Below are 17,389 nucleotides of genomic sequence, written 5' to 3'. Positions count from 1 at the left end.
AAATCTATACATATATATAAGCATATGTATATAAAATATAAAATATATATTTAAAATAATTTAAAATTTGGACCATTCATTCTTATATAGTGAAGATCATGGCTCATCATAAGGGCATAACGGTCAATTTTTTGAAAAATATAACGACGTTAGCCTTAATTAACAAAAGGGGAGAGTATGCATTGTTTTAAAATATACATAAGTTTTTTTGCCTATAAAATTAACATAAGAGATTTTTAGCTAAAAAATTAAAACACAGGAGGAGTTTATGCAATTCACCCTATTATTTATACTAAATGAGCGACCGCGTCGGCCACGTATCCTCACCAGATCCAGTGTTTGGGCCTTGAGAATAGAAACACGAACGTGAAGCTCGACGAGTAGATCCTCGACTACGACCCTCCGACGCTCAAGGTAGGTTAATCGAGGTAAAAATGTGCGAACTCAGATAGTAGGTCGCAAGTAAATAGACAACAGTTACCTCTGAAAATGACGCGTCGGGGTATTTATAGTTTCAAATGTGTATGGTGGCTTGGGCCACATGTCATCATCTGGGTGCTTGCGTATCTAATCGAACGGTTATCATCGTGTCGGGCCCTCATTTTTCTGGACAGGTTCTATCCGACCCATTTCAGCGAGGTGCAGGTCAAGCATGGTCAGATTATTGAAATGCCCCTCATTAAGGGTATTTTTGTCAAATTTAGGCTTCCTCATCATTACTCCCCCACTTCTTTAAAAGTGAAATTTATTGCCTTTTGAAGAAGTTGATCCGTTGCGACCGTTGATCGTCTGACGAAGGTCTGTCTCCATGCCACTTGTCGGAATCCTGTCATTTCTGTCCGATCGCATTTTTCCATGGGTGTTCCTATATATATGCATTGCATTCAAATTTTTTTCCCTGTCTGCTCGCACTCCACGCCTACGATCTCAACCCACTCGTCTCCCAAGGTCGCTCCTCTTCTCAAGGTACGATGTCTTCCTCAAGCTTAAGTTCTAACTCTAGTTTTAGAGTTCGGGATCTGGGTCGTCAGCGACCTTGCTTGGATCTGGCGTTGCACGCTCATTTTCACCCCCAATAGTCCACCTACTAGGAAGATATCTAAATCTAAGCTTCCGCTAGCTCTACCTGTAGGTAATCCTGATAAGCCCACTATTCTTGAAAAATTTGAAGCTCTGCTAGAAAGAAAACCTTGGACTGCCATAGTGAGTCAAGTTAAAACTCCTATCAAGAAAATACGCGAACGCTTTTTCATTCCTTTAGAATTTGAAATTAGGATCCCCAAATCCTTGGAACGCATGCATCGCCCTCCCTTAGGATTTTGCGCTTTTTCCATCTCGCATTTCGCTGTTGGATTGAGGTTACCCATAGCCCTTCCAGTCGCAGCTATCCTTCAGCGTTTGAGGCTTTGCCCCATGCAATTGTCTCCCAATTCCTTTAGTTAGATAATCTTCTTTATCATAATAATGAAGGCTCTTCGCTTTGAGTCCAGTTTTGACAACTTCTGGTCGTTGTATACCTTCACGACCTCAAAGAGGTCGGCAGATAGAGGCTTCTTCTATCTATCTGCTAAAAAGGAGTGTAGATACTTAGAACCTCTGAAGTCCAATGTTGGCCCCTGGCGTTAGAAGTTCATTTTTGTTCAACCTCCCTCTGGTCATGGGTGGCATTTTCGTTGCAGTTGGAATAAACACAAACCCCATCCTAGGACTGAAGGAGGGGGCTGGAAGGCGACCAAATAAATAGCCTCACAGCTTATTGGTTTATCCGAAAATGCTCCTGACCGAAAAGGTTCTATGGCTCGCTCGCCTTACTCCAACGCCCCTCCAAGTAGACGAGTCCTTAGTTGACGTTCTCATACTTACTTTAATCCATTTGCTTATAAACGTTCCTATTTTTTATTTTTCTTTCTGCTACAGTTGAGATCGTCATGAATTCTCAGATCACAGCACATCTTCAATCCTTGAATAACACTGCTGGTGCAAAACCGGTTACCCCTTCTGCAGAACTAACAGCGACCCCCTCTCATGCTCGAGATGTTGAGACAACTGCTCTCATTCCGATAGATAGCGAGGAGACCCCTGAAGTGCCAGTTGACATAGGTCAAGATCCTTCAGCAGAAGATGTAGAGCGACCAGAAATTAAGCGACCTGAAGATACCAATGTAAAGAAGCAATCTCGACCTGAGGATCTTCCTACTGGCAAGCACAAAAGGCATAAAAAGCATAGAAGGCATAAGAGCAGCAGTGGGAGCTCTAAAACTTCTAAATCTGCCAAAACTAAGAGTGGGGATGAAGCCCGGGATATCGGTGTGCTAACTGTGGCGGCTGCTGATGAACGCCTCAATTATCACCTTCTTAAGGAGGTGACCGATTGGTGGAAAGATGCTCGCAAAGAGCTGAAATGCAATCATCATAAGACGGAAAAGCTGGAGGGGGAGCGCTACGTCCCCAAGTGGAACATTTCGGGCAAGAGTTCTGTACTGTATGGGGGACGCTGGTCAAGCCTCTTGGGAGATATACAAGAATATCATCCTCCCTCGCGATCAGGCATCCGTGCTGACACTGTCCCACACTCGCATTGAGGAACATTTGGCCCACGCTTTAATGCAGGTATGTATTTCTGACTTACACGTGTAATGCATTCCTCACACATATCTGATGTGATTTCTATTGCAGGCTGCGACCCTCTCTCACAACATGGCTTTGAAATGCACTAGCCACCGGAAAAATCACTTGATCGCTAACAGAAAGCTAGAGGACCTCCGAAAAGAGTTTGTTGAGAAGGAGTCTAAAGAGGTAACCTTGGTCACAGAAAATGAGGGCCTCAAGAGCCAGATATCCGAGCTTCAGGCAGAAATGGAAAGGGTTAGGGGCAAAGCCTTTTCTGACGGTCGTAGGGAGGGTGTGCTCGCTGGTCGTGAGGAAGGATCGGAAGAAAGCTACGAGGCTGGACGCCTTGACGGCATTGAAGAGGGTAAGTTTGATCGAATTCATATTGAAGAGCACAAGAGGCTGCTTGCTGAAGCGCGACTGCACGCTGCTCGTGATTTTCTCAAATCTACCACTTTCCAAACGACAGTAGAAATGAAGCTGCAAACTTCTTCAACGACGGCTTCAACACTTGCAAAGCCCAATCAAACACCCTTGGTGCCTTCTCTGAAGGCTTCGATCAAGACTGCTTGGACCCTGCTCTGGATAAGAACCTCCAACCTTACAAGGATGCCCCTGCTCTCTCAGATGAAGGAAGCAAGTTCGATATTCTGCTTAATGACTTGGTGATGTGACGATCTCAAACTCTTCTAACAGAATCCCTTTTGTGCAGATCAATTCTTTTTAGATCACTTTAGGATTGTTTTTTCATATGAGCTACAGCCAATGTAATCCTTAGAAGGAATCTTTTTGTAATTTCTAACCGCACCCGATACTCGTGGATTTTCTTATCCGTCTTTTAATGCAAGGCATTTTTTTCTCGCAATACCATGCATCTCTTTCGATGTGTATAGTCTTTTAGATCGCATATTCTTTCTCAGGCCCTTAATGCATAGTTCATCACTCTCAGATCGCACGTTTGAAACAGTTGGTCCTTTTTCTGGCACCTTAATATGCAGTGCATCTTTTTTAGATCGCACATTTAAAAGAATTGGCTTTTTTCAGGTACCTTAATATGTAGTGCATCTTTTTCCGATCGCACATTTAAAAGAGTTGGCCTATTTCAGGCACCTTAATATGCAGTGCATCTTTTTCAAACTGCACATTTAAAAGAATTGGCCTTTTTCAGGCACCTTAATATGCAATGCATCTTTTTCAGATCGCACATTTAAGAGAATTAGCCTTTTATAGGCACCTTAATATGCAGTGCATCTTTTTCAGATCGCACATTTGAAAGAATTGGCCTTTTTCAGGCACCTTAATATGTAGTGCATCTTTTTTAGATCGCACGTTTAAAAGAGTTAGCCTTTTTTAGGCACCATAATATTTAATGCGTCTTTTTCAAAACGCACATCTTAAAGAGTTGGCCTTTTTCAGGCACCATAATATAGAGTACGTCTTTTCAGATCGCACATATAAAAGAGTTGGCTTTTTTCAAGCACAATAATATACAATGCATCTTTTTCAGATCGCACATTTAAAAGAGTTGGCCTTTTTCAGGCACCATAATATATAGTGCATCTTTTTCAGATTGCACATCTTAACGAGTTGGCCTTTTCCAGGGACCATAATATACAAAAATTTGAGGAGATCCTATCTAAGTTAATTTACAAATAAGCTAGCCTTTTCCAGGCTTAAGACAAGAGTTGATGGCCTTTCACAGGCTCAAGACAAGAGTTGATGGCCTTTCATAGACACCCAAAATTGCTTCACGCATAATACTTCTTCAAGTCTGTATGTTCCACGATCGCGGAAGATCCTTCCCTTGCATGTCTTGTAATTTGTAAGTTCCTTTCTTTTTTATCTCCACCACTTTGTACGGACCATCCCAAGCAGGATCGAGCTTTTCCACATGCTTCGATGCTTCGACCTTCTTTAGTACCAAGTCTCCTACCTGCAGCTGACGTGGTTTTAGCCATTGGTCGTGGTTCTTCATGATCATCCCTTTGTGATGTAGTATTCTGGCGTAGGTTGCGTTCCTCTTCTCTTCAATGACCATAAGGTCGAACTCCCTCTCATGGAGATTTGTTTCTGGATCGTATGCTAAGATCCTCTGCGATTCCTTGCCAATTTCTGCAGGAATAATGGCTTCAGTTCCATAGACTAAGCAGAAAGGGGACTCACATGTCGCGGTTCTTGTGGTCATTCAATAGGCCCATAGGACTCCTGGAAACTCTTCGGTCCACGATCCCTTTACTTCAATTCGCCTCTTCAAGTATTGGAGTATGGTTCAATTGGTCATCTCTGTTTGTCCATTTGCCTGAGGGTGAGCTACAGTAGTGAAGTGTTGCGCGATCTTCAGCTCCTTGCACCATTCCACGATCCGTTTTCCTTGGAACTGAGTTCCATTATCGGAGATCAACACCCTAGGGACCCCAAACCTACAAATGATGTTTTTCCATATAAAGTTGATCATCTCCTTCTTAGAAATCTTTGCGACTGCTTCTGCCTTCACCCATTTAGAGAAATATTCGACTGCTACAATGATAAATTTCTTCTGACCCTGGGCAGGGGGAAATAGCCCCACTATATCTATCCCCCATTGATTGAATGGACAAACTATCTTAATCGGCTCTAAGGGAGAAGCTGGTCGATCTATCAGTGACGCATACCTTTGGCAACTGTCGCACTTCTTAACAAACTCCTTTGCGTGTTTCACCATAAAAGGCCAAAAATACCCTTGCTTCATGACCTTTTGCACCAGGAACCTTACTCCAGAATAATTGCCGCAGCTGCCTGTATTTCCCTCAATACATATTCTGCTCGCTCAGGATTCAAGCACTTCAGCAATGGTCCATCCACAGTTCTCTTGTATAGCTGTCCTGAAATAATGGTGAAACAAATCGCATAAAATTTGATTCTCTTTGCTCGAACAGGGTCGGAAGGCAAGGTACCATCCTGCAAATATCCCACGATCTCGTCCTTCCAAGATTTGGACTCCTCGACTAAGTTCACGTACACGCTCTTTCCGATCGCAGCTCTCTCTCGCACCAACGCTGTGATTTTGCGATCTCTAATCCCAGACATGGTTGCTCCAAACTTCGATAATGCATCTGCCTCATCATTTTCATTGCGGGGGATTTGCTGGATCGTGCAGCTATAGAACCTGCCCATCCACCCTTGCACGATCTCTTTGTAAGAGACCATCGTCCTTTCTCGCGTTTCATAAGTTCCCTCTACTTGCATAGCGACCAATTGGAAATCTGTGAATACCTCTAAGTCCTTGGCTCCTGTCTCATGCGCTAGCTCCAGTCCTAAGATCATGGCCTCATATTCTGCTTCGTTGTTGGTGACTGAAAAGAATAGCTTCGCTACAACTTCGATCTCGATTCTTTCAGGACCTTGAATCCAAATTCCTGCTCCTCTGTTACTAGCGTTTGAAGACCCATCTACATGCAGCATCCACTTTCCCTTAGATTCCTCGGCTGGATCCCCCATTAATTCGACCATGAAATCTGCCACTACTTGTGCTTTTTGTGCGACCCTGGCTCGGTAGTCTATGTCATATTTCCCCAACTCTATTGCCCATTTCACTAACCTTCCAGAACCCTCGGGACGTGTCATGACGTGCTTCAATGGATGATTTGTAAGCACAACGATCTTGTGGGACTGAAAGTAAGGTCGAAGTTTCCTTGCGGTAACGACCAACGCAAGTGCCAATCTCTCCATCTCGAAGTATCGTTTCTCCGCTCCTTGCAGCATCTTGCTAACATAGTATATAGGATTCTGGCTTCGTCCTTCCTCTCGAACCAGGACTGAACTCACCGTATTCTCCGACACTGCCATATATAAAAGCAGTTCCTCTCCTTCCCTTGGGTTAGCCAACAACCGGGGTTTTACCAAATAATATTTTAGATCTTGTAAAGTTTTTTCACATTCATCATCCGATTGGAAATCCTTTCTTTTTCTCAACACTTTGAAAAATGGTAAACTTCTATCAGCAGACCGCGAAATAAACCGATTCTGGGATGCGAATCTTACTTGTTAGTTTTTGGACTTCTTTGATTGTGGTCGGGGATCGCAACTTCTGGATAGCCTCAATCTTCTCCGGGTTGGCTTCGATCCCACGCTTGCTGACCATGTATCCCAAAAATTTTCCTCCTCCTACCCCAAAGGTGTATTTGTCTGGATTCAACTTCATCCCGAAAGACCTCATTATGTCAAAGGCTTGCTTCAGGTGCTCGAGGTAGCTATTTGCTTTCTTGCTCTTTACGAGCATATCATTAACATACACTTCCATTGACTTCCCTATCAATTGGTTGAACATCTTGTTTACTAACCGTTGGTAGGTAGCCCCAGCGTTCTTCAATCTGAATGGCATCACATTGTAACAGTAGATTCCACCTTCCGTTATGAAAGAAGTTTTATCGCGATCTTCTTTTGCCATAAAAATTTGATGGTACCCTTGATAGGCATCCATCATCGAGAACATTTCAAACCCGGCTGTGGAGTCCACTAGGGTGTCTATTCGAGGTAGGGGGTAAGGATCCCTTAGACATGCCTTGTTTAAATCCGTGAAGTCCGTGCACATGCGCCATTTCCCAGAAGCTTTTGGGACTACAACCACGTCCGAAAGCCACTCGGTGTATTGAATCTTTGATACATATCCGGCCTTCAACAACTTGTTGACCTCCTGCTCAATGATCTGGTTCTTCACTACTCCAAACGACCTTTTCTTCTGTCGGACGCGTCGCGCAGCTAGATCGACGTTGAGCCTGTGTACGATCAGCTCAAGGTTGATACCTTTGAAATCAGATGAACTCCAAGCGAACATATCCATGTTCTCCCTTAAGAATTCGATCATTGTTGTTTCTAGCCCTCCTATATGGACTCCTATCTTGATGGTTTTCATTTGGTCCCCGATCACGAGCTCGACCGCCTTGTATTCCTCGCTTGGTTTCATGCGCTCTGCCTCATATGGTCGCGGTTCCGGATTTCCCTCGCCTTTTTGTTTCTTCCCCTTGGTGCCTATCACAGACAGATTGTAGCACCTTTTGGCCTCCTGACGATCGCACACGACCTCGCCCACACCATTCTTTGTTGGGAACTTCATTTTCATGTGGTAAGTTGATACGACAGACCTGAAGAGGTTCAAACCTGGCCTTCTTAGTATCACATTGTAGGCAAATGGTGTATCCACCACTAGGAATTTTACCATCACTGTCTGGCGCCTTGGCTCGACTCCTAAGGAAACCGGCAGGTTTAGGGTCCCTAAAGATGCGACCTCGCCGCCTCCAAAACCCACCAATGGCGTCCTCACAGGCTCTAACTCAACATTGTCTAACCCCATTTTCCTCACGATATCTAAAAATATTATATCCGCTGAGCTTCCATTATCTACTAACACCTTATGTACTGTGAAATTTGCGACATCCATTTTTTATGACCATAGGGTCATTCTGCTGATCCACCTCATGGGGCCTATCCTTGCTGTTGAATGATATCTCTTCCTCCTCGCACACATTCAGGACAAACTCGCGACCTCGACCCGAGTAACTTGCTCTCTCGCATTGCTTTCTCTTCCTTTTGGAATCCCTTGCACTTGGTCCCCCGGCTATCGTATTTATTACTCCTTTCACAGGGGCATTATCCCTGTTAGCGAGCGCATCTGTTCGCGGGTTATTTGGATAGCGATCCCTACTCCTTGACCGGCTCCTTTGCTCATTATGCTTGGCCTTGCTTTCATTTGTAACATAATCCCTGAAGTATCCCTGCCTGACCAGCCTTTCGATTTCATCCTTCAATTGGAAACAATCTTCCGTGTCGTGACCTTTCTCCCAATAAAACCTGCAATACTTGTTAGAGAATTTTTTAGAAGGTGTATAACTGGTATGACGAGGCCACTTTAACACATCCGCGTTCTCCACCAACATTAATGCTTTAGATCGAGTCATTCCCAGCGGAGTGTAATTGTGGAACTTCGGCTTATAAAGTGGTTCCTTCCCTTTATCTGGTTTACTACTACCGCCCTCTTTGCGCTCCCTCGTTCTTGAAAAACCTCGATCTTGGAGTCTGGTTCTCCATTCCCCGTCTTTCATCGCATTCATTTCCTCTTCATCTATGTATTTTTGTGCCATAGCCATCAACTGCTCTACATCTGTGGGCGGGTTGCGCGCTAACGCCGACGCTAATGGTCCTTTCTTTAATCCATGAATCAATATGCTTACCATCATGTCTATTCTCAGGTCTTGGACCTCCAGCGTTTCATTGTTAAATGTACCCATAAATTTCTTAAGCGGCTCGCTCTCTCCTTGACGGATGGTAAATAAATGAGTAGCTGACCTTTTTTGCTTCCTCTTGCTCGCAAAATGAAAGCTGAATTTTTGCGTCAATTGCTCGTAAGTTTCTATGCTTCCACTTGGGAGGCTAGTGAACCATTCCTGCGCTTTACCTGCAAGAGTGGTTACGAATAATTTAGCCATAATTGGACCAGACTGTCCATATAAGTTCATCACCAACTCGAATGCTGCCATGTGCTCCAACGGGTCCTTCGTCCCATCATATTTCTAAGATTCGGCATCCTGAAACCAAGCTCGACCACCTGGGTGAGTATTTTGTTGTTGAATGGAGAACTTCGGTTATGTGCAACTATCTCCCCACGCGTCTTGAGTTCCTCGATCTGCTTTTCTAGAAGTCGTATTTGCTCACATTATCGACCTCGGCTTTCGATATAGCTGGCTCTCGTGCCTTAATCTTTCCTCTATTGCTAGATCCCGCCTCTGAGGTTGCAAGTCCTCGTGTCTGCTCTTGATCCCTTCGGCTCGCCACCTCTATCGTTCTTTCGACCTTTTCACGAAACAGTTGCCTCCTCACTGCTTCATTTACCATCGGAATCGCAGTTCGCCTTTCGTATGCGACGATCGCATTCCTTTCAGCTTCCTCCATCATCCTTTGTAACTCTCCTTTTGTTATTTGTATCATAGGACTTCCTTGTTCCGCCACTTTCTCCCTGGTGTACACATTCCTCCTCGAAGATCCTTCCATCTCCAAACTGGCGATCCTCAGGTTCCCATAGACGGCGCCAACTGATCGAGCTCGAAATAAGCGACCGCGGTTGTTGATCGTATTCGGCCACATATCCTCACCAGATCCAGTGTTTTGGCCCTGAGAATTGAAGCACGAACGTGAAGCTCGTCGGGTGGGTCCCCGACTATGACCCTCCAGTGCTCAAGTTAGGTTAATCAAGGTAAAAATGTGCGAATTCAGATAGTAGGTCGCAAGTAAATAGACAACAGTTACCTCTGAAAATGACGAGTAGGGGTATTTATAGTTCCATGTGTGTACGGTGGGTTGGGCCACACGTCATCATCTGGGTGCTTGCATATCCAATTGGACGGTTATCATCGTGTCGGGTCCTCATTTTTTTGGGCGGGTTCTATCCGACCCATTTCAGCAGGGCACGGGTCAAGCATGGTCAGATTACTGAAATGCCCCTCATTAAGGGTATTTTTGTCAAATTTGGGCTTCCCCCATCACTATACAAGCGTATTTATGAAGGCTAATATTGAAATTATAATTTTGTCCTCGAATTAATTATCAACACGTGTTTATGGTGTTGTGGTTATGGGCAACTTGGTAATTTGCTGGGTAGGCTAAAAATATATGCTTCCTTTGGTCCTTTTTTATTATGAAAAGCCTGTTTTGCCCTTTTATGTCCTTTCGTCTTCTGTCCCCGATAAAAGAAAGTAACCGTATGAATTTCTAACTTAGATTAGATTTAATTGGTACTCATTATATGACGTGTGTTATGTTATACACAGAAGATTATTTTAAAATATATGTAGATGGTTTCATGCATATCACTGCCAAACTAATTCTTTTGTAAATACAGAATTGTGTAATTAATTTTTTGAGATAGACCATAAAACGTACAAATAACTTCAAGACTAATTTTAAAGTAAAAAAAAGAATTGTCTTGATAAGGTGAAATGAGTGAAAAATATCAATGATGATCAAAAGAGATTATTAAATTTAATTTTTTAAGGGCTCATTATAAATAATACGTCATATAGTTAGGGTTAATCACACTTAAATCTCTTTCTGAAAATATGAGATTATATTTTTCTGCAAAAAGAAAAATCAAAATTATATTTACACCCCGTCTAAAAATTCTCTATTTACACATGAGCAATTTCCGTTAGTGTTTTGACATAAAATATTAAAGTCAACAACAAAAGTTACATAAATTTTTAATTTTGCCCTTTATTTAAGAGAATGATGTATTTTATATTTATAAGGGGATAAATGTAATATATATATATGTAGAGTGATGTTGATATTATTACATTTTTCTTTATAAATACAAAATTATTATATGAAAATGCTAAATGAGAGATGAAATTAAAAATTTATGTATATTTTTTTTTTTTTTGTAACGACAATATCTTTTTATCAAATCTTTACAAAAAAGGAGCCAAGTGTAAATAAAAATTTTTAGAGGGGGTGTAAGTATAATTTTAAATTTTTTTAGAAAAAAGTATAATTTTATATTTTTAAAAGGGTCTAGATGTAATTAACCCTATACTAATATAAAAGAAAACCCTTTTATTGTACCAACTTTTGAATACTCAAATTTATTCTTTTGATTCATCTCTTTCTTATAAAAAAAAAATTGGGTCAGAATAGTAATTTTATTTTTTTTAATAATTTCACAATTATAATTTTTTTCTCTCACCAACTCCATTGTTTCTCACACATAAAACTTCTTCATATTTCTTTTCTTTACAATTTTTTTAATTTTTATTAAGTTGATGATTATAATATTTTTTTTTTCTCTTACCTCACGTGTTTTTCTCTTAACATACTTTTTTTCTTTTTAATTCTCGGGCCATGATTGTTGTTTTTACAAAAGAAATTCTCTGTATCTCACATCATAATTCTTTTTTATATTATCGAGGGTACAACGACATCGAATATGTTAAATAGAATAAAATTACAATAAGATATAGAATAGAAAATCCAATCCATACTTGTTCCTTCATGACCTATAATTTGCCCTCAACTGAATTTAATGTCTTACGCAGTTACCGGAGAGGTGTAGAGTGAATTTTCTTATAGCATTCATTGAGAAAGAAATGAAGGAGACAAAGCAGACAAACATGAATTCAGAGACCAGAGTTTCAGGAAATCTCAACACTTTCTATAGATGAACTTCATTTACTGGTAATGAGAAACAGCAGTTTCTTGCTACAAAAACAGATGATTACCCCGTTGTTTGTGTACGGGCGAACGAAAATGTATCTTGACAATTGTTGGAATAGTCAGTTTCGTCCACAACGTCGGCTGATGAGCTAGTTTGCAGCAGCACAATGTAGGGCGTATTCGACCAAGCACTCGCTCCGGGGCTGATGATGCCTCAGTTGCCATGCCTGCAGATTCATTGGATTTTGGTTTCACTCAAGTATTAATCATCAATGTTGGAGTTCCCTCATCAAAACTATGCGGAGAAGTTCCGTATTACCTTGCGGAAAGGAAACATGGCAGTTCTCCAACAATGAAATTTTGAGTGCTCCTTTCGACTCCTAACAACAGAGAACAATGCAGAGAACAGTCGTTTCAAGCATAAATAGATGATGATTGTCATTTCTAAACATAGTACGTTCAAGTAATCAAGATTCTCATTAAGGATGTAAGTTTTGTATTCAAGATTCTTAAAACATACCCCGGTTTACTTTCGGGCTTGAAGGAGACTGAATTTGGACAACCTTTGTCAATTTGCTTGGTCAATGGATAAGCTCCTGACTGATCCCCTCTTGCGGTGCTATCTTGCAAGAAGTCATTGCGTGTACTCACTCCAATGCTTAAAGCATTTCCATTGTTGCTTCTTATGGTCCTGAAAAGCTCCTTTCCACGGCAACATGTATGTGAGACTTGAGACGTCCAATCAGAGGAACACGTTTCAACATATTTGTCCCTTGTTATGACTGCTGTTGGAGTTGAGTCAGAGGTTTCTGAAGCATTGCTTGTACTTTCTGCAGAAAACTGTGACCTCAGATGCACTCTGCGTGAGCAACTGAAAAGACTGAAATACGGTTTCTTGAACTTCACGTCTTTGTTTGACGCATTACATGCAAGGTTTATTCTTAGTTCCACGTTATGACCGAGCATATGTTGAAGTGCACCAGCAATCATTTTCCACGACTTTTCTGCTTTAGATACATAGTCAGGATGATCAAACTCCAATTCAGCCACTGCTATACCTGCATATAGAGCAAGAATCCGTCACATTCCAGAACCATAGATGCAACGTGTATGCATAATGAAGACGATCAAACTTCAATTACACATCTAAGCTATTCTAACAGTGAATTTTATTTTTGCTAAAGCAAATGGTGTTACAGACACGTCCTTCAAACTTAGATCGCCTTTACTTTGTAAACCATTTTCAAGTTTTACCGAAGTGGGATGCTAGATATGCAAGTGGAATCAAGTTCGACCACAGTTAGGTTACCTTGGGAGAGATGAATAGACACCAACTTTCCCCGTTTTAGAAGGAATTTCTTGAGAGAACTTGATGTGCACATTCCAATAGCTCTCATCCAGATCAACTCCAAGATTTCCTTATCATCCTGTGTTCCTATTTTCCGAGATCCAACATCCTCACAAGCAAATGCGATAGGGAGCTTCAAACTCTCGCCGGTTGATGATCTGCTGTGAAAGTCACCATCTGCAAAGTAGAACTTGCCTGAGGTAGTACAATAAAGAATTTTGTACAACCGACCAGCAGTTATGTCCTAAAAATTACGACTAAAAGAGTTTCCAGGGTTGTTCTAACCTTGTGGGTGTAATGTTTTCATGCTCAACCTCGCATCACTCACATCACGCAAAGATCCTGGAGAGCTTAGCTGGAGAAGAGCTACGGTGAGCCATGTTGTCTGATTCTTTGACATTCTCAACTGTTTCTCAGTATCTGAGAGTACTTTCAGCGCGTGACTTAGTTGCTGCATGTCAGCTTCAGCTGCAGGCATGATAAAAAATATTTGTGAAGCAAGCCACTGAAAAGAATGCTTGGAAAACTTCACATGTTATCAATTTAAGCACCAGTTGGAATGAATCATCCTATCACCAAAAATTGCAAAGAACCAGAAAGCAAAGGCGTTAAGTTGCAAGCACTTATATAAACCAAGGACAGTTATTTGGAACATACAATTATCTGTTCCGAAAAGCTTCCTTCTGACCTCAGAAACACCGTCTGGACATTTCCCAGCAAGAATGTCCATTATGAGATTTGCCAATTGTGCTATCAGCTGCAAAGGATCTATTCTTGATCTCATTAGCTCTCTGGCCCTTTTTACTGTATTTGAAGCGTCGGAAGACAACGCAAGATATAGTAAATCAAGCAATTCATCATCAGAAACAACTCCGTTCTGCAACAATTAACATCAAGTGAGACTTGGGATCAGAATGGTTTTGCAAGTTAAAATGAATCAGAAGAATTATTTAAAACTTACTACTTCATAAACCAATGGCACAGTTATCTTCTTTCCAAGCAGACTCAGCTGATCAAGCATCATATCTGCATCCCGAAGTGAACCATTCGATTTATTTGCTATGAAGTTTAAAGCATCCTCATCAAAGTCAAGACCTTCTTGAACACATATTTTCCGCAACCTGCTGCTGATATCAGCTTCTTTGACCTTTTGGAAAAGATATCTTTGAGACTTTGATACAGCACTATGGGGAAGCTTATCAAGGTAAGGAGTGACCATTATGAAGACAACATGTTGAGGAAGCCCCTCAAGGCCGTTCAATATAATTGCCCATGTTTCTCGGTGCAACAGGTGGCACTCCTCAAAAACATAAACCTTAAATCGAGAGGAAACTGGAGAAGCCCCTGCATTCTTAATAAACGATCCACACCTTTGAATTCTATTGATTCTCACTGAGTCCACTTCTTTAACATCCCTACTCTTTCCAGAGAAGAACGAAATACATTCTTGGCACAAGCCACACTGTCCTGTAATCTCAGGAGAAAGACAATTTAACGCAGCAGCAAATATTCTTGAAGCAGATGTTTTTCCAGTTCCACGGGGCCCATGGAAGAGATATAAGGAACTTATCTGCCTACTAGAGATTGCACTCAACAGAGAGGTTGCTACTGTATTCTGCCCAACTAATTCGCCGAATGATTTTGGCATAAACTTTTGGCAGAGATTTCTAGGACTTCCCATGTATGGACTAACTCCTTCACGATTGTGCTTCCAGTCCATGCTCTCCCTAGTTGCCAGTACTTGGCCAGCATTCTCTAACAAAAGAGGCTGTTCCTCAACATCAGCAAGAATACTTGGTTCTCTAAATTTGGCAGTTCTTGACCAGCAGCTACCTATTCCGCATCCTTGATGACAAGACTCCATCAAACTAACGTCTTCATTTCTATACAATGACATTCCCTGACTTGAACGTTCCTTTGTAGCTTCAGGAATAGACAAGCATGGACTTGATGCACGGCTCGAAACATCACCAGCTGTTACTCTAGACAATCCTTCAAGCTTCCGATGCCAGATTTTGCATTTTGACCCACCACGACGCCTCTTTTCAGCTAGCTTTGGTATCTCATCTGGTTCGTTGCAGGAACCTGAACCCTCGATGCAGTCACCCGAAGCTGTCACACGGGTGAATTCCAATCCTTTATCATCATAATCTTTGCAATGTCGCTCACTCAATGTTTTCTCATTACACCCCATGTCCAGGTTAACGGGATGTGAACCCGAGCCTCCAACATGAAATGACCTTTGAGGTGTAGAACCTGCGTTTCCAACCGTGCCCCCAATTGTTTCAGGAGAAACCAACCTTGGATTACAATGTCTTGAACCATAATATAATTCGTGGTCACTCACATGTTGCTCCTCCTCCCTTCTACATCCTGGGACATTGTTATCAGTTGTGCCTCTGCGGAAACTATTTTCAAATCCTAAAGTGATCCCATTGATGGAATTTGTTTCCCAGTTCACATTGTCAACCAAGGCAGAAAATTTGCTCATAGAGTTGGTAGATGGATCCCTAAGAGACCTCACTCTCCTGAGTGCTACCAGTGTTCTTGATATAGGAACATCAACAGAATGCCGCCGGCCATCCATTTCTTTGAGTAACAAAATGAAAACTATCACAGACTTAAGAACATTTGATAGCTAGGAACCATCAAGGTGAACTGCAATATCAACCTGGAAAACACCAAAACTAGGCATTCAGAAGGACATTGTGTAATTTGAACCTCATTCTTTCCACCCAAAAACAAGATTCCCAAGAGAAATAAAGAAAAAGTATGGAAAATATAATCTTCAAATCTTTCAAGATTGGAATTTTGAGCATGCATATCCAGACTACTGAAGAAGTTGGCTGTAAAACTGTAGGAAAGTAGAAAGAAAAACAAGTGAAACTTCAAAAATTATATTCCTCCAGAAAATGGGATTTTCATGGCAAACCAAAACTGTGCTCATTCAGTTTTCAAAAAGCCTTTATTAGTCACCCAGTAGCATCACAATGGCAATGTACTACTTTCTGGGATTTCTTTAGGAGCACCTGAAACTCACCAAAAAGGGGAAAAATCAAAAGCAAACATGAAAGGCACGTACAAGAGGTACAGCACAACGTATCACCTTTTTTTCTCAGAGAACAACACTACAAAAAGTTGAAAACACCAGAAGTCACCATTTTCACCAGAACACACACAAACACACAAAACGGTACGCCATCACTCACCAAATACTACAAACACGCACAAAGAGATAAAAACTCAAACATAAACAAATGTTAGCATACATTAAACAACCCCCTCTCAGTCAAAAGAAAAGGAAAAAAAGAAAAGATTCTTGAAATTCGAAAACTCACACAATAATAAACAAATAGTAGACTAATATTTCTTCATTAAAATCCATACTCTAGTACCATATTATACTACTCCCTACATTGTAAGAAACAAGGTGGAAAAACGACAACTTTGAAAACAATGGAAGCAAAAAAACAACGCACAAAACCAGTGGATTGAAGAAGCAGCTACACAAACGTCGTCTCCATCCCCTTGAGATCCACAAGAAGCAAAAATTTTCAAATGGGTACGAGAATTTCGGTAGACCCACAAAGAAAAGATTGTTTTGTCTCCTGAAAAAAATCGTACTTTACCTCTATACACACACTATACACGCACTATACACACAGCCCTCGGCCTCAAGAACAGAGGTCAAGTCACGTTCTTGGAGGTGGTAATGAGTGGCGACGCAGTAAATGTCATTAATGGGGCAAAGGGTGAAATGCATGCCATCTCATTGAATTCAAACAGCTCAGTTTATTTACTTTGATTCAAATTGAAAATGAAGTGAGAGGATTATTCCAAATAGGGATTTTATTTTCAGATAAGTTTTCTTTTTTCTTTTTCTGCAGATATTCTCTTGTCATGTGTGTGATGTTTGTTTCTCTTTCTTCTGCGCTTTTGCAGAGTTTTGTTGCAGGGACTTTGGATTTTTTTTCGTATATAGTCATGGGCCTAAGTCTTGACAACTAGTACACCTATGTGGTCTTGAGGGGTAGTATGGGAATTTAATTTCTGACAGTTGCTGGTAGTTTTGGTTGGGAAAAGAGATTAATACTCTCTGTGGTGGCGCGTGCAGACACGCTCGCCGTGTCCAATGGTGTTTGATTCTTTTGGGTTCCGAACAGTAATTACTATATTAAATTAGCTGTGCAGCACGTTATTTTTTATCTATAAAATAAATAATTTTATGTTTTTAAAATTTTTAAAATATAT

At 41.2% G+C, this 17,389-nt stretch overlaps 4 protein-coding genes across 6 annotated transcripts; all 4 read right to left on the bottom strand.

The window, feature by feature from the left end:
• Positions 1-4,375: 4,375 nt before the first annotated feature.
• On the bottom strand, positions 4,376-4,795 carry LOC148788623 (uncharacterized). The gene has a single exon (XM_088878062.1). It carries the CDS (start codon positions 4,793-4,795, stop codon positions 4,376-4,378), a length of 420 nt encoding a protein of 139 aa, XP_088734188.1.
• Positions 4,796-5,358: 563 nt separating this feature from the next.
• On the bottom strand, positions 5,359-6,435 carry LOC105157489 (uncharacterized). The gene has a single exon (XM_011073894.1). The coding sequence runs from the start codon at positions 6,433-6,435 to the stop codon at positions 5,359-5,361; it is 1,077 nt and encodes a 358-aa protein (XP_011072196.1).
• Positions 6,436-7,997: 1,562 nt separating this feature from the next.
• On the bottom strand, positions 7,998-9,122 carry LOC105157488 (uncharacterized). Its single transcript, XM_011073893.1, has one exon. It carries the CDS (start codon positions 9,120-9,122, stop codon positions 7,998-8,000), a length of 1,125 nt encoding a protein of 374 aa, XP_011072195.1.
• Positions 9,123-11,766: 2,644 nt separating this feature from the next.
• Positions 11,767-17,053, bottom strand: LOC105157316 (AAA-type ATPase family protein). 3 transcript variants are annotated; one of them, XM_011073707.3, is made up of 8 exons: positions 16,618-17,053; positions 14,100-15,809; positions 13,796-14,015; positions 13,424-13,606; positions 13,100-13,315; positions 12,311-12,848; positions 12,110-12,170; positions 11,767-12,017 (listed from the first exon to the last, which is right to left on the bottom strand). In XM_011073707.3, exons 2-8 carry the CDS (start codon positions 15,723-15,725, stop codon positions 11,940-11,942), a joined length of 2,922 nt encoding a protein of 973 aa, XP_011072009.1. In that variant the 5' UTR covers positions 15,726-15,809; positions 16,618-17,053; the 3' UTR covers positions 11,767-11,939. The 3 variants fall into 3 exon arrangements, with proteins under 3 accessions (XP_011072009.1, XP_011072010.1, XP_020547957.1); XM_011073708.3 differs by having other exon boundaries at positions 16,768-17,053; XM_020692298.2 differs by lacking the exon at positions 16,618-17,053 and adding an exon at positions 16,245-16,570.
• Positions 17,054-17,389: the final 336 nt, after the last annotated feature.

This window comes from Sesamum indicum, linkage group LG3, assembly GCF_026168435.1.
Source record: "Sesamum indicum cultivar Baizhima isolate 11 linkage group LG3, ASM2616843v1, whole genome shotgun sequence".
Lineage (NCBI taxonomy): Eukaryota > Viridiplantae > Streptophyta > Magnoliopsida > Lamiales > Pedaliaceae > Sesamum > Sesamum indicum.
The sequence above is the reverse complement of the archived record's forward strand: the minus strand, read 5'-3'. Positions and strand labels throughout refer to the sequence as shown.